General features: G+C 43.2%; 1 protein-coding gene and 1 long non-coding RNA gene across 3 annotated transcripts; both read left to right on the top strand.

Annotated features, from left to right (window-relative positions):
- Window positions 1–1,412: 1,412 nt before the first annotated feature.
- On the top strand, window positions 1,413–4,960 carry LOC108413470. Of its 2 annotated transcripts, XR_001856763.2 has the most exons (4): window positions 1,413–1,500; window positions 1,681–2,969; window positions 3,635–4,079; window positions 4,171–4,960. It is a non-coding gene; the product is annotated as an uncharacterized LOC108413470 (long non-coding RNA). The 2 variants fall into 2 exon arrangements; XR_001856762.2 differs by having other exon boundaries at window positions 1,681–4,079.
- Window positions 4,961–7,006: 2,046 nt separating this feature from the next.
- On the top strand, window positions 7,007–9,193 carry LOC119262094. The gene is made up of 5 exons (XM_037533090.1): window positions 7,007–7,516; window positions 7,627–7,995; window positions 8,172–8,339; window positions 8,515–8,567; window positions 8,699–9,193. Exons 1-5 carry the CDS (start codon window positions 7,480–7,482, stop codon window positions 8,813–8,815), a joined length of 744 nt encoding a protein of 247 aa, XP_037388987.1. The 5' UTR covers window positions 7,007–7,479; the 3' UTR covers window positions 8,816–9,193.
- The last annotated feature ends 6,688 nt before the right edge of the window (window positions 9,194–15,881 follow it).

Genomic DNA, 15,881 nt, shown 5'->3' with positions numbered 1-15,881 from the left:
TGTTGCTTTCCGGCTGGGTTAAAGTGATGAAAGTAACTAACCTAGAATCTGATTTAAGGATTTATCTTGTATTTTTATGCATTTAGGTAAAGAACATGGGACCAGCATGTGACACTGTGGTTTAAATGCCACTTCAGTTGCACCACGCAGTCTAAAGCAGTCATGGAAACATCTGTGGTAGACAGTGTCCACCTTATGAAGATGCAGAGCCAGACACTCCTTTCAGCTTCTGAGAAAGCCACAACACATGCCCACTGACATCCTCCAGCTCATGTTCACCCCACACAGATCACGTCCATGAAGGCCTTTTAGCATTGCCAGGTCTTTCTTGAACTGATTATGAAAAGTCTGAACATATCTGAATCCAACCAGAGGACTTTGTAATCTGTGATTAGTATCTTTCTTTATACTTAGATGTTTAAAGATGGGTCTAATAGTGATAAGCAGGCTCATGCATCCAGCCACAATCTCAAACCCAGACGCTGAGTTTAGACGGTGACAGTTGCTGGCTGTAAGATCTGATGAAGACGTGTCTGAGAGCTCAACAGCAACAGCTCACGCTCGAAAACAGGAAACCCACAATGAGGCCCTGCAGCTCAGACCACATCAGGTCACTGCACACTGACTGCCTGTACTGACTGATCACACAGCCTGTAATTAAGTTTGAGGCTGGCTTCCAGACAGTTTCTAACCTGTTTAAGAGGCCGAACGTCCAATTTCACTCAATCTGCGCTGAACATGATCCCTGATAACAGTGACTTTCTTAGCAGCTTTCTATCGTTAGATGGTCACAGAATCATTTCAAGCAAAGCTTCTTTGTGCAACGTGAAGCAGTGGTGGTACAACTGTAGACCTGGAAGCCTGGATTCCTGAAAGGTTTACTGATTTAAGTGTTGTGAATATCATGTTCAGCTCACTTGATGGGTTTGAATATAAGCTGATGACTTTCTGTGTTCATGTTTACAGTATTAGATATACTACACATATACTGAAAACAGGTCACAAGAAGGGATATATACATGATCCAATAGACTAATGATCTGTCATTTCCTAAACATCTTTGGTTCCCTAATGTACCTTTTAAGTTTAAATATTATAAAAGTTCTAGGAAGAACTTTTCAACTAGTAGAGAGCCTTTACATAACCTGAGGGTGCTTCAAGCCCTTAAATGGTGCTTCATGCTCATAAATCTCTTCAGATATGGATTTTAAGGAAACAAATGGTGGTGACAGCACTCAAGTCACACTTTTTGGTTCCTTGATTTTAAGAGTGCAAGTCACAGGAAATGTGACCAAAAAAAAGAAAAAATGTGACTAATCAGGAAGTAGAATCTCTCAAAAGTGGGTTGTCTTAACATCAAGAAAAACCACTACGCTGCACGCAGCACTAGAAAAGACTTGAACACAGACTTTCGCTTCAAAACCCTGACCATCGTCACCCACCCAGCACCAGTCTCTGAGATGGTGAGACCAAGAGCCACTCTTCTCATCGCTGTCATGTGTGAGTAAACGCCCATTTCTGTTTATTTTAATAGCTTTCTTTCTTTCTATTCTTGTAGTGTGTCTGTATTTAGCTATGAAGTACTATTAGTAGAGCTTTATGTTTAAAAACATGCAGGAGGCTGTTTTGTGCCAGATCTACTCATGCTTCATTGTGTGAAGCGTGATTGGTGTGTTACAGGTGTTTTGCCCTCTTTATAAGATCTCTGGAACAGACGTGGAGATGGAAGTCCGATGAGGAAAGAGCATCACTATATACCATGACTGGATGATTGGAAACTGCCATCCTGTTTCTGACTGTTGTGGCTCCTTGAGGTTTCCACTCCACAAAAACAGAACTTACAGTTGATCAGGGAAGCTTTAGCAGGGCGGAAATCTGACTGTATGGATGGCACCCTGTGACCATGCCATACTGAAAGCCACTGAGTTCTATGTGAACCTTTAAAGTATTAAGACAAATGGGGTATAGTTGATATAACTGATACTACTTTCATATAAGACCATCCTTGTAATGGTTTGTGAATGGTTTAAAATCATGGTTATTAGTGAGCTGTTATATCGGATGAATATGAAAATGATAATGAAGCTGACAGGTTTAATGCTGATTGATGAAGACAAGGTAAGATCAATAAACATAAAAATCTGAGGTTTAACAGTTGAATGAAGGTTCACTAATCGGCTAACAACAGGTCACTGTGGCCCTTTTTATTTAAGGGTTGTGCATGCTTATGTATGATTTTAAGGTCGTTATGACCAATGAATAAGCATTAGTTAACTAATTTTAATCCATTCATGAACCTTTATAAAAGTAGTCTTATTTTAAAGTGGGATCATCTAACCAGTACGACACATTTGGGACTGTATCAGGAATACAGGGAACAGGGGACACACTAAATGTGCAGGGAGTTTCCCAGTGCCAGGGGTGAATAAGGGTTTAGTGAGTAAGTCTTCTTCTTGGGCTGTGGAAGCAGTGGTGAACCCAAACAGCAAAAGGGGGCAGTCACTGGTGCATCAGATGGCACTGCTTATGTAGACAGAGCAAACTGTCAAAACCCTGAAGATTACATATGAAGCTGGTACTTTTCCACAAGTCTAGCCCAAGTCGTGCTCCCAAAGACTCCAGTTGCTGCACTGCTGTGAAAGACCACCCCCCAGAACTCCACTAGGTAGAGGATTAGCAGAGTTGGTACCAGCAGCTGTGCAACATATGGAATTTTAGTTGACCTTCTCATTGACTTTGTGATGTTTTCAAGGGGACTAAAGTGGAGTCTTAAATCTAGAAGAAGAACATAGTGGACATCGGGTATCACTGTTAGTTTTGACATGGCAAAGACTGGATGAAGGCCTAAAGAGCTGAAGCGTTGGAGGCCACAGCAGCAGGATGAACTGATGCATCATGAGAGGTTGAAGTGAGGCCAGTGAGTCCAACGTGAGAAGGGCTAGGGCCCAGGCCATGGACTGTCATTACAGGTAGCTCTTTTTGAGTTCTAGCAATACAGCCAGACCTGAGACTTCAACAGCAAGAGAGAGTGGAATAATCTCTTCACTCTGAACCAATTTATCCATCTATCTAGTTGGAGCAACCTCACTGCAACCATGGTAAATCCTAAATTATGTACCAGAGGTCAGCCAAAGGATGCAGAATGTACGTGCATGCTATCTTTACCAGGGCTTTTCCAGAAGGCATTTCAATGACAGGGCAAAGCTATGGCTGGAGTGGACTGAATTAATTTAGAATGACAAAGAGCCTCTTATGGCAGGACCACCATGAGAGTGACTAAATGTATTTGTTTAAATCAGCAGTACACAACTCCAGTCCTAGAAGGCCAATGTCCAGCACGGTTTGATCGTTTTTCCTACTCTAACATTCAACTCACCTGTTAACTGCCAGGTTTATTGGGTGTGTTTGAGCAGGAAGACTCAAGTCAGACACCCTAATGCAGTTCCCCTGCTCCACTCAATACTAAACACTCTGCAGTCAACTAACTTCAGCTGTGCTAAACAGGAAACCCACAATGAGGCCTCACAATCTGACTTTGCTGACTGGTAGACAATCTGTAGTGTATTGACTGGTCCTAACTTTTAGATCTAAATCAGTGGACTGACCTAACATCTGTGTTTTTTCTTTTTTTCAGGGGTCGGGCTCATCCCCTGGGAAATCTTAATGCCTCAACATATCAAGACATTTCTAGGGCAATTCTATGCTTCCAACTTTGTGGGAACAGTTTGGGGAAAAACCTTTTCTGTTCAGCATGATTGCACCCCAGTGCACAAAGCAAGGTCCATAAAGGCCTGGCTGGGTGAGTTTGACATGGAAGAACTTGACTGGCCTGCACAGCTGAGTCCTGACCTCAACCCAATACAACACTTTTGGGATAAACTAGACCAGAAATTGTGAACCAAACCCTCTCGTCCAACATCAGTGTCTGACCTCACGAATACTCTTCTGGATGAATGGGCAAAAATTCCCCACAGACACACTACACTATCTTGTAGAAAGCTTCCCAGAAGAGTGGAAGTTGTTATAGAATGGGTTGGCATGTCTTTCCTAGCAACACCTTGCTGCCATCAGCATGTCTGGTAAGGCTACCAATGTAAGATCGTTTTGTAAATGTATGCTAGATCTGTTTGTCTTTCTTTATTTAATCGAAACTTGATGGGTGTGTTGTAGGTGAAGTTTTCTTCATTATCAAAGTGGAGATAAAAGTCAGAAGACATCAAATCAGTCAGCAGCAAGCACCTTTGACCAACCCCTTACAATGTCACTGCTTCTCAAAGGTCCTTCCATACAGACAATACAGCAGTCATGGCTGTGTCACAGCTGAAGTTCATCCTGGACCAATGAAAATGCATTTGTTGGCTGTGGAATGAAAAGTATAGACTGGCTGGGATGGCAGAGCACAACAGCGACGCCAACAGTGTCTATTCCAAACTCTTGTTGCTAACTCTGCTGATTGCACCTTCATGATCTGCATGAAAAGGGAGTTGTGTGCAACCTAACCGTTATTTTTCAGTGTATAGTACTATACAAAAAGAAGTGACTGTGCTGCAGTGTGTAAAGTACCTGCTAGCTACATTAATAGTGAGGTCAAAACAAATCAAATTTGTATAAAGTCAATATAAAAATGTCATATTTAAAGAGGTAACCTAGGACCACAGCTCTCGTTATACAGAAGCAGGCACTTAGAGAATATATCATTTATCATATAAGGGCAGTCGTGGGCTGTGGGTTAGGGAACCAGCCTTGTAACTGAAAGCTCGCTGGTTCGACCTCCTGGGCTGACAGTACATGACTGATGTGCCCTTGAGCAAGACAACTAATCCCCAAGTGCTCCCTGGGCACCGCTCCAGGCAAGTGTGCTCAATGCCCCCTAGTGCATGTCTTCAAGAGTGTGTGTGTGTGTGTGTGATGTTTCACTGCATGGGTGGGTCAGATTGCGGAGGTGAAATTGGTGGCGAAGATGGTGTCAGGAGTCTTGCCCAAGGACTCTTTTTGGTGTAGTGTAGGGCGCTTACCGAGGTGGGGGTTGAACCCCAGTCTACAGCATAGAAGGCAGAGGTGTTACCCACTACACTAACCAACCACTGTAACACGGAGCGAGGAGGAGGTGGACGCATACGCTGAGATAAGCGAGATTTATTAAGGGCAAATCCAGGGTCATAGTCAAGACAGTCCAGGGTCATACAGCCAACACGGATATATCGGGGGGGCAGACATGACATAAACCAGAATAAACAGAGATCGAGACATCAAACAAAGACTGGCAAACACAGGGCTTAAATACACAGGGATAACGAGGGTCAGGTGAAAACAATCAGGGTAACCAAACAAGGGGCAGGACTAAAACCAAAACAAACGCACATGGAAGACCAAAACAAAGGAGCACATGGAGTAGTGGGAGGAGCCAACCGTGACAACCACTATCCAAATGTATTCTATGGTGTGCTCTTGGTTTCCAAACCATGTATTGAGTCTGCTTGACTCACACATAAATATAGAACCCAAGAGAGCAAGGAGAGTGTGTCCCTGTCAGGAAGCCTGCCTGCTGCCTTAAAGGAACTGTGTAAAACAGCACCATGTCTCAGGCCTCACCACTTCCGTTTGGGCCAAGTCATCAGACCAATCAGACTAGGGGGAAAGCGTGGACTTTAAAAGAGAGAGAAGACGTTGGTTGGCAGACTGTTTAGGGTTTGCATGAATCGAACCTGATTATAGGACATATTTCAGTTGTTGTGTTGTTTATATTAAAAGAAAGCCTTTTGTTTTTAATCTGCACTGATATCTGTGTGGGATGTCCCTTGGTTTCACCGTCAGTGGACATCATCAGAATGTGTACACATATATGGACACACATTCAAAAAGTGTGTAAGCACTTTATCTGATGAGCAGTGCAGCTCCCCCTCCCCCATCTCCAACCCTAAGAGGAGCAAACATCAGCCGCTCTCAAACAGGAAACCCACAACGAGGCCCTGCAGCTCAGAGCACATCAGACCACTGTTCACTGACTGTCTTTACTGACTGACCTCACATCTGTTCTGCATCTGATAGATACAATTTAGAGGCCTGGTCAAAGTGGAAAACCCGATCTAGCTTACGTGCAGTTAATGTGCAAAACAGCCTTTGACAAAATTGTATTTTTTTAAGTTTAGAGAAATAATAAAAGGACATAACTGTTGTTGACCAGTTTTTCTTCTGCACTGCACACAAACACACACACACAGAGTCATGGAAACACCTGTGGTTAGTGACACCTCATAAATATGCGGAGATAAAAAGCAGCTCCTTTCAGTTTCTAACAAAGCCACAACAAACAGATACATAGACATGTGCAGAAGAACTTCAGTCCTGAAAATAGCATGGCTGAGAAAATCCTCAAACAGGGATCAACCTCCTGTGGTTCACTTGACTGAACATTTTTTATGTCCACGCTACTCTCGTGTTTGGAATGACTCCAATAGGACATACGATCTGCTGGAGAAGAACATCACTGAATCAGATCTGGGCCTCTACTACTGTACTACACATGAAAAATATGACCCTAAAAGAGGAACAATTTCACAGGATGTTTATGGTGAAGGAAACAGATTCACTTTTCTCACTTTCCTGGGTAAGATTAGTCATTCAACAGCAAGAACATTGTGAAGCTAGTAAAATCTTGCCTAGACTGGCAAACAGGGCTACTGTTTTCAAATGGTAAGTTCTGCTGACTAGAGTGAATGTGGTGTTTCACTTCATGGATGGGTTAAATGCGGAGGTGAAATTTCTCCATTGTGGGACTAATAAGGGTCACTTAATCAATAATCCATTATTAGGGAAAAAGGGTGAAGTTGCAGAATTATATATATAATAACAATCCAAATTTTCAGTATTTCTCAATTTTTTTGCCTTTCATTTTCCATTTTATTCAGAAGAGATCTGCATATATGTTTTTTTTTCTTTCCCCCACTCCTCCGATGTTCAGCTTCAGAAGTCCTAAATTGACTGTATATAAAAGGAGGTCCCTGTTCACAGCACTGTGTATAACTTTGCTCATCTGATTTAGCCAGTTTGGCAATTAGTTCATTCAACTCAATGAGTGATGAGCCAGATGTGTTACAGTAGGGAGAACTCAAGCACTCCAGGACTGCCAATGTGCGCTCCGAGGCCTGATCTGAGTGAAAGATCAGGTAAGAGACAGCGTGTCTGTTTTCAATCTTGTTCTTAAACCTACAACCCACAGTCAAAGAAATGAGAGAGTGGAAAAATGAGGTTGATCACACGTCTAAATCAAAGACCACCGTCTTAAGAAGTGACCAGTCAGGAAGCATGTGATCAGTTTGCACGTCTCTCATTGGTGGGCTGTCTGAACACGTCTAACCGCTATGCTGAGACGGAATCGACAACAGAAAGGTTCCATTGACGTGGACCAATCAGATCTCAGGCACAGACATCCGCTTCAAAGACTCTCATCATTGTCAGCCCCCAGCTTCAGTCTCTGAGATGGAGAGATCAAGAGCTGTGCTCATCACTCTAATGTGCAAGTAAACTTTGTTCATCTCATCGAGGACTTTGTGACGCTCTAGTGCCATCAGAACTTATTAGTTACTGAGATATTTGTTTAATCTGGTGTTTGATTTTGTACTGCAGGTGTTTTGATCTCCAGCATCTCTGGAATATTTGTGGAGATGAGAGTCAAACCAGGAGACGATGTGACCATCTACTGCGACTGCACCTGGAAGCGTAGATTTAAAATAGTATGGGTGATAAAACCCTCAGACGAGCATCAACCTCCTCTCTTTCATTTAACTGAGGACTCGACACTTCCACATTACTCTTATGTTTGGAACAAGTCCAAGTTGACATACGATCTGCTGGTGAAGAACATCACTGGATCAGAACTTGGCTTGTACTACTGCGCTCTACATGAGACCAAGTTTTCTAGAAATAAGAATGGAGATGGTTTAATAGAGGATCTTTATCTTGATGGGAACAGAACCACTTTCCTCTCTTTCCAGGGTGAGTTTAGTCATTCTGATCTTCTGATTCTTGTGACCTGGGCTTTGTGCAAAATTTAAAGCCATGAAACATCAAGAACGTTGTGTTCAGAGTAAAACTTCACCTAGGACGGCAAATAATGAAGGTGAAGCTCTGCTGACTCATTGAATCCAGTTCTATTTTCTTATTTATTTCAGACACAACGGTTCCTTGTGCCAATCTCTCCGAAACCCCCTCCACCCCTCCTGTATCAGACTGTATTGTCTGCTGGAAGCTGCTGGTCAGTGTGTGTCCTGTGTGTGTTCTCCTCTCCTCAGTGGTCTCCTCCATCTGTGTGTACTGCATCTGCACCACCAGAACTAAAGGTACGTTGACTCTCTCTGACAGGGAGTAATATCTAATATCAAGAAATTTTGTTCATATTTGTAAGTGAATCAAAGTCAACTCAGCGAATGAACGAAGAACGGCAGAATGTTTCTAAATCACTGCACATCTTAATAAATAATGAGGATGATGTCGTGTCCCTCCCAACCATAACAGCTGATCATGAAGCAGACCAGCAAAGGAATATCAGCATGAGAAAACATGATGAGGTATGAGACGTAAACAAATTCTATATCATATAGCAATTTAAATACAGTCGACTCAAAACAATTCATTTATTTGATGGATGTACTTTATATATTAATTGTCTTAAGCAAAAATAACTTCAAAATAACTGCAGGTTGGAAATGATGTTTGCTATGCTTCATTGGACGTCCCGAGTGGTCATAAGAAACGGCTGAAGACGAGGACAGTTGAAAGCTCTGATTTCTGCACATATTCTCAAGTTAAAATTTGAGAAAATGTTGAACTTCTGAGGAGTACGCTGGACGATCAGGAGGTCCAAGAATGACGGTACCTCAGTCATGAAGTTTGGAGCTGACTTAGTTTTAATAAAGTGAGATGAGCGAGTTGATTGTTCTGAATTTGTCTAGATAAAGTCAGTTCTTGATGATCTATCTACTTATACTGAATGTGATTGATTTGATTACATCCCAAGTTTGTTGGCTTATTGGCTTCCTCAGGGATTTCATCCTTTGTTGTGTTCCTCATTCTTTTCGTTCAGTTAGTAGCTTTTTAATGATTTAATGTTCTTGATTTTTAAAAAACTAACCATCGTAACTTGAGCGATAGCCATGTCTTTCCAGAGTATTACAAATGTATTTCAAACAAAGACAAATTGCTAATTTTTGGACTTTTTGTCTTCACATGCTGATGAGGACAGTGTCATATTTCACTGAAGTTTAATAAAATTGAACTGAATCCTAGTGATCAACGCTGAATGAAGTGTGAGTCACTTACACTGAACACTCACGGCATTTTGCTGATGCTCCTATCCAGAGCAACTTACAATTTGATTATTGTTACACAGGAAGGTGAAGGTGGTGTCTTATTGGTATAGTGTAGGGTGGTTACCCACTACACTAACCAACCACTAGACGTATGCTAGCTTTAGTGTACACTCCTTGGGGAAAAACGAGGGTAAACCATTAAGCTTTTAATGGTCTTAATAAAAATCAGTTGTTGGTGTTGTTACAGCAACCAGAGTCAGTATTTCTGTACTGAGCACTGATGGCTTCAAACTGTTAAAACTATTGCTGGGCTAGTTTGTGCTAAAGGTGAGAGCTTTAAAGGGTTTACACATGGACTCTGACAATGCCAGTACCTTCAGTAATAACCATTATATTTGGGCTTAGACCACGGACTATGTGGACACTGTACTTTGATGACCTTTTTCAACCTCCTGATCTTTAACTTTAGTTGAATGTTTATTTTGTCACCATCACAATCATGTTCTTTGAAAGTTTCCAAGTAGTTAGTGAATAATTGATAGTAGTTGAGGAACAATGAACCTTAGAATCAATATGACAATAACTTGCCTAGAGGATAAGGGGATAAACCATCAATGACAGAGCAGCTCCTCAAGCCAACCAACAGCTAGTGAGCAAGTCTGGCTCCTCTTGACCACACGAGAAACTCCTGAAGTTCTGTGTGCAGTACTGACGTCTTCATATCACCATCAGGAACGACTTCTACCTGCTGCACTGATAACATTTTAACATCCATCACCTGGCAAACTCACAGTGGTTCATCTCCCCTTGATCTTTACAGTGGGTGCTGGAAGGCAACACTTGCCCAACATCTTATTCACCAATGGGTACATCATGGGTATGATGTTCTTTGGGATTCCTCAGACATGCTAGATGATTGCCTATGTAGTAGATTGCCAGAGGGTTCTGCTCAGCCCACCGGTATGACAATCACTTCACGCATAGCTCTTAAAGGTTGATGGATTGGTAATGAAGCTAGCAGGAGTTTCAGCACTGCGGACAGGGACTGGCTCTTAGAGCTCATTTAGCTTTTGTGCTTTTCCCAAACCCAAAGTAACTCACAGAAAGAGTGAGGGAGCTCTGTGCGGCTATAGCTCTTCATGACTTGGGCTGAACACTAGATCATTTGGAGGCTACAGGAGTGAGTCATTTAAAGAAGTAGACTCTGGATGCTTACTGACCAGCCTTCAGCTTACTTTCCTAGTTAGAACTGAGAGAAAACTGCAGCTGGTTGTATTTTAGCAGTGTATTTCTAATCGTGTTCACAAGAAACTTCCACAGATAAAGAGCGTATTGGCTGTTTAAGCAGGTGTGAAAATGTGTGGTTGATCAGGGTGGAATCAAATAAACAGTGATGTGTGCTGCTCCTCCCCCACACAGAGTTAGAGAGACGCACTAAAACAGGAAACCCACAATGAGACCCTGCAGCTCAGGCAGATCAGAGGGTCTTTACTGACTGATCTCATATCTGTCAATACAACTTTCAGGCCTGTTTAAAGTGGAGAAACCGACTTGGGATTTCATTTACAAGTTTACTCTAAAGTTAAAGTTCAGTTCAATTTATTTTGTCATCTACACACATACAGTGTGAAACAACATTAGAGAGAGAAAGAAAAACACTTACACTGGTGAAATCAATCATTTGGAGACCACACAGGTCTAGTGGTAGCTGGAAACGAATAAATCAATGAGCAGAGAAGCAAAAGCAACAACTTGGAGCTCCAAATCCCCTCAGGAGCCTCCACTGTGATAATAATCCATGAGCTGTATGAATGACAGGGAAAGCAAAAGGCTACGAACATGGAGGAACCTTGGCCTGTGCATGGGATATACACTCATTTTAACATGCAGCCACTGCTGCTCTCTGATACTTCCAGAAATACAAATCACAAACTTGTAGTAACTGGTAGGAAACCAAAAATACCATTTACACGTAAAAAGTCAGTATATTTCTACTTTATATTATTAGCCATGGGGCAACTTTGACCATCTGAGAAGTCTCTAAAATACAGTAAAGTACACTTACACCCCTGTGCAGATCACTTTATCTGATGAACAGTGCAGTTAACCCCCACCCAGACACCCCCCCACCCCCAACCATGAGAGATCAAGAGCAGCAACATCAGCCACTCTAAAACAGGAAACCCACAATGAGGCCCTGCAGCTCAGAGCACATCAGACCACTGTTCACTGACGGTCTTTACTGACTGACCTCACGTCTGCTCTGTGCTGCTCAGATACAACTTTCAGGCCTGCTTGAAGAGGAGAAACTGACCTGGGATCTGTTTAAACGTGTCTCATGTTCTTTTGATCTCCGTGTGAGTAAGCAGCATGTGAGTGATCATTCTGCTGCTATTAAACCTGAAGCAACATTGTTATTTTTAATAAAATCTCAGTGACAATAATGAAACTGCTGGGTTAATACCGAACCTCAGAAGGTAGTTTGTTTACTGCACCACAGACACACACATCATGGAGGCATCTGTGACTGGTGAACTCTACATACAGCTCAGGCTCTGTGATGGCTTGTTTACCTTTTTCAGGCAGCTGTTTATGACGGCCTACCCCTGAATCTCAATTAGAACAGAATGAACTGGGAACAATAACCTCCATCATTATACAGACTATTTATACACTGCTCAAAAAAATAAAGGGAACACTTAAACAACACAATATAACTCCAAGTAAATCAAACTTCTGTGAAATCAAACTGTCCACTTAGGAAGCAACACTGATTGACAATCAATTTCACAGCTGTTGTTCAAATGGAACAGACAACAGGTGGAAATTATTGGCAATTAGCAAGACACTCAATGAAGCAGTGGTTCTGCAGGTGGGGACCACAGACCACTTCTCAGTACCTTTCTGCTTTCTGGCTGATGTTTTGGTCACTTTTGAATGTTGGTGGTGCTTTCACACTCGTGGTAGCATGAGACGGACTCTACAACCCACACGAGTGGCTCAGGTAGTGCAGCTCATCCAGGATGGCACATCAATGCGAGCTGTGGCAAGAAGGTTTGCAGTGTCTGTCAGCGTAGTGTCCAGAGGCTGGAGGCGCTACCAGGAGACAAGCCAGTACACCAGGAGACGTGGAGGAGGCCGTAGGAGGGCAACAACCCAGCAGCAGGACCGCTACATCTGTCTTTGTGCAAGGAGGAACAGGAGGAGCACTGCCAGAGCCCTGCAAAATGACCTCCAGCAGGACACAAATGTGCATGTGTCTGCACAAACGGTTAGAAACCGACTCCATGAGGATGGTATGAGGGCCCGACGTCCACAGATGGGGGTTGTGCCCACAGCCCAACACCGTGCAGGACGCTTGGCATTTGCCAGAGAACACCAGGATTGGCAAATTCGCCACTGCCGCCCTGTGCTCTTCACAGACGAAAGCAAGTTCACACTGAGCACATGTGACAGACGTGACAGAGTCTGGAGACACCGTGGAGAGCGATCTGCTGCCTGCAACATCCTTCAGCATGACCAGTTTGGCAGTGGGTCAGTAATGGTGTGGGGTGGCATTTCTTTGGAGGGCTGCACAGCCCTCCATGTGCTCGCCAGAGGTAGCCTGACTGCCATTAGGTACCAAGATGAGATCCTCAGACCCTTGTGAGACCATATGCTGGTGCGGTTGGCCCTGGGTTCTTCCTAATGCAGGACAATGCTAGACCTCATGTGGCTGGAGTGTATCAGCAGTTCCTGCAAGATGAAAGCATTGAAGCTATGGACTGGCCCGCCCATTCCCCAGACCTGAATCCGATTGAGCACATCTGGGACATCATGTCTCGCTCCATCCACCAACGCCACGTTGCACCACAGACTGTCCAGGAGTTGGCGGATGCTTTAGTCCAGGTCTGGGAGGAGATCCCTCAGGAGACCATCCGCCACCTCATCAGGAGCATGCCCAGGCATTGTAGGGAGGTCATACAGGCACGTGGAGGCCACACACAATACTGAGCCTCATTTTGACTTGTTTTAAGGACATTACAAAGTTGGATCAGCCTATCGTGTGTTTTTCCACTTTAATTTTGTGTGGGACCCCAAATCCAGGCCTCCATTAGTTAATAAATTTGATTTCCATTGATGATTTTTGTGTGATTTTGTTGTCAACACATTCAACTTTGTACAGAACAAAGTATTCAAGGACAATATTTCATTCATTCAGATCTAGGATGTGTTATCAGGCAGCTGTTTATGACGGCCTACCCCTGAATCTCTATTAGAACAGAATGAACTGTGAACAATAACCCCTTCATTATCCAGACTATTTATATATTATCCAACTCTAATAAATGTAACGATGGGCGCGTTGGTGTTTTTGCCAACGCCTCCTTACTACACTTACACTCACTCCAACACACACCTGCTCAGTTTAGACTGGAATGGAAACAGAGCTGTTGATGGCCACATCAGATAAACTAATATGGGTGAAGATTCAGTTCCCTCCACCATATAAGCACGCTCAGATACTCAGAGCTCTGCAGCATCAAAGTTTATACATGCAGATACAGGAAACCCACAGAGAGACCCTGCAGATCAGGCCATTTCAGACCCCTCCACACTGATTACCTTAACTAACTGATCTCTGATCTGCTGACACTTCTCTGTTCTTAACATTGAGACTGACTTTTAACCAGTAACTCTCACATAGTCAGTCTAAATTTTCAAGTGTTCAGTTTCACACCTTGAGAACAAGAGGTTGTAAATTACTGATGTCACTTATCTGCTAATTTGGATTATTTTACTAATAATAACAAAAAACACTTCCACAGAACCTCACACAGAAAACTCCAACCTAAATATATCAATGTTTTCAGTATCTATGGAGACTATCTGCCTTTATTACAGCTTCTGTTCTTTTCAGGAGACCCACTTTCTGTTTCTCCAAGAAATCTGGAGGGATACATTTTCCCACCTCCAAGGCGTGGAAGTTGGTTGCAAGTAATCCTAAACCAGTCGCTGCAAATTTGACTGGAAATTCAGTAAACGGTGGTCTCTGAGTTCAGTGCCATATGTGCTATACTTCATTGGGTTTAGCTAGTTTGACAGTTAGCTCTTCCAGCCAGATGATGGACCAGATGTGTTAAAGTAAGGAAAACTCAAGCACTTCCAGGACTTCTGTTGTGCACTTAGAGGCCTAAACATGTGTAGAACAAAATAATAAAAAAAAAAAAGAACAAAATAATAAAAGTTGCAGGCCTGTTCAAACTTGTTGCAGCATAAAGCGGATCCGTATTTTTAAGGGAAAAGTCGGCTTACGGTTCCAGTTTTAATGTCGTGTGTCCAACTCTCACCAACGTTACCAGAGCGCGCTCACAGCCGTCCACAGGTCTCTCTCTCGAGATGCAGGCAGGTGCTCCCAGCGATGATAAACCTGCGGAACCTCGAGCGACTCCGGGAGCGTAAATGTTCCTCGTACACAGCCTTCACCACTGCGCAGTCCAGTACACACACACAACTCCTCTCTGAACCAGTAAAACTGCTTAAGCTAGTGGCTAAAGTTAACGGGCATTTCCAGGATACGAGCACTGCAGCATACCATAGTAGCTAACGGCTAATGCTAATTCTCCCACTTCTGAGCAGTGGTAATTCACACAATACATCACTCACGCAATTCTGCACTGTAACTGGTGACTTTACATGCTGCTGCAGACTTGGTGGGTTGCAGTTCACTGTCGCTAAATGAGGATAAAACTGAAAGTTTTAAACATAAACGTTACTGAGCGCTGCCCCCTGCAGTAGCTCTTGCCCGCTGCGGCGGCCCTTGCCCGCCTCATCACATCACGGCTCTCTCATTTCGTCTCTCCCGCGACTGAGTGTTCCCCCCCCCCCTTTTCCCATACCTGACCCCGCCTCCGGGCCATTCTAATAGGAGGAAAACAATGATAGACACTCTCTCTGTCCTATAGCATTTCCTTAAACGCTGACAATAAATCTAGATTGTGCGAGCACATGGATCTCCAGTACGTTCCACTCAAACACGGCATATTATATGAGATAGCCGTTCATCTGCGCATGCGTTCACATTAATTTCCACAGACTACACGTATTCACATTGAATTGGAAATGAAAAATATTTGAAAATATCACAATAAGAGCAGTATTTTAGCCCAGGGCTACAATTGCATATTTAGTAGATTGCAAGAGGGTTCTGCACAGCCTTAGTGGGTCTGATGAGAATCCCTTCACTCCCAGCTTTTCTAAGAGCCTGTATGTGTAGTGAAGCTAGCAGGAGTTTCAGCACTGTGGACAGGGACCGACTCTTAGAGCTGGTTTTCCTCTTGTGTTTTTAATGAACACAATCATAAAGACAGCTCACAAAAAGGGTGAGGGAGCTCTGCAAACCTTTGGGTGTCCATGACGAGTTAAATCCTAGATTGTTTAGGGGACTATAAGTAAGAAGCTTGCAAAGAAGCAGACGCTGAATGCTTACTGGTCTATCTTCAGGTTACTTGGTCACAATTGATAGCAAACTGCAGCTGGTTGTCTTTCAGCAGTGTGTTCACAAGAAACGTCCACACATAAAAGGAATGCACT

The sequence above is a fragment of the Pygocentrus nattereri genome, chromosome 22, assembly GCF_015220715.1.
Source record: "Pygocentrus nattereri isolate fPygNat1 chromosome 22, fPygNat1.pri, whole genome shotgun sequence".
In the NCBI taxonomy this organism is placed as follows: Eukaryota; Metazoa; Chordata; class Actinopteri; order Characiformes; family Serrasalmidae; genus Pygocentrus; species Pygocentrus nattereri.
The sequence above is the reverse complement of the archived record's forward strand: the minus strand, read 5'-3'. Positions and strand labels throughout refer to the sequence as shown.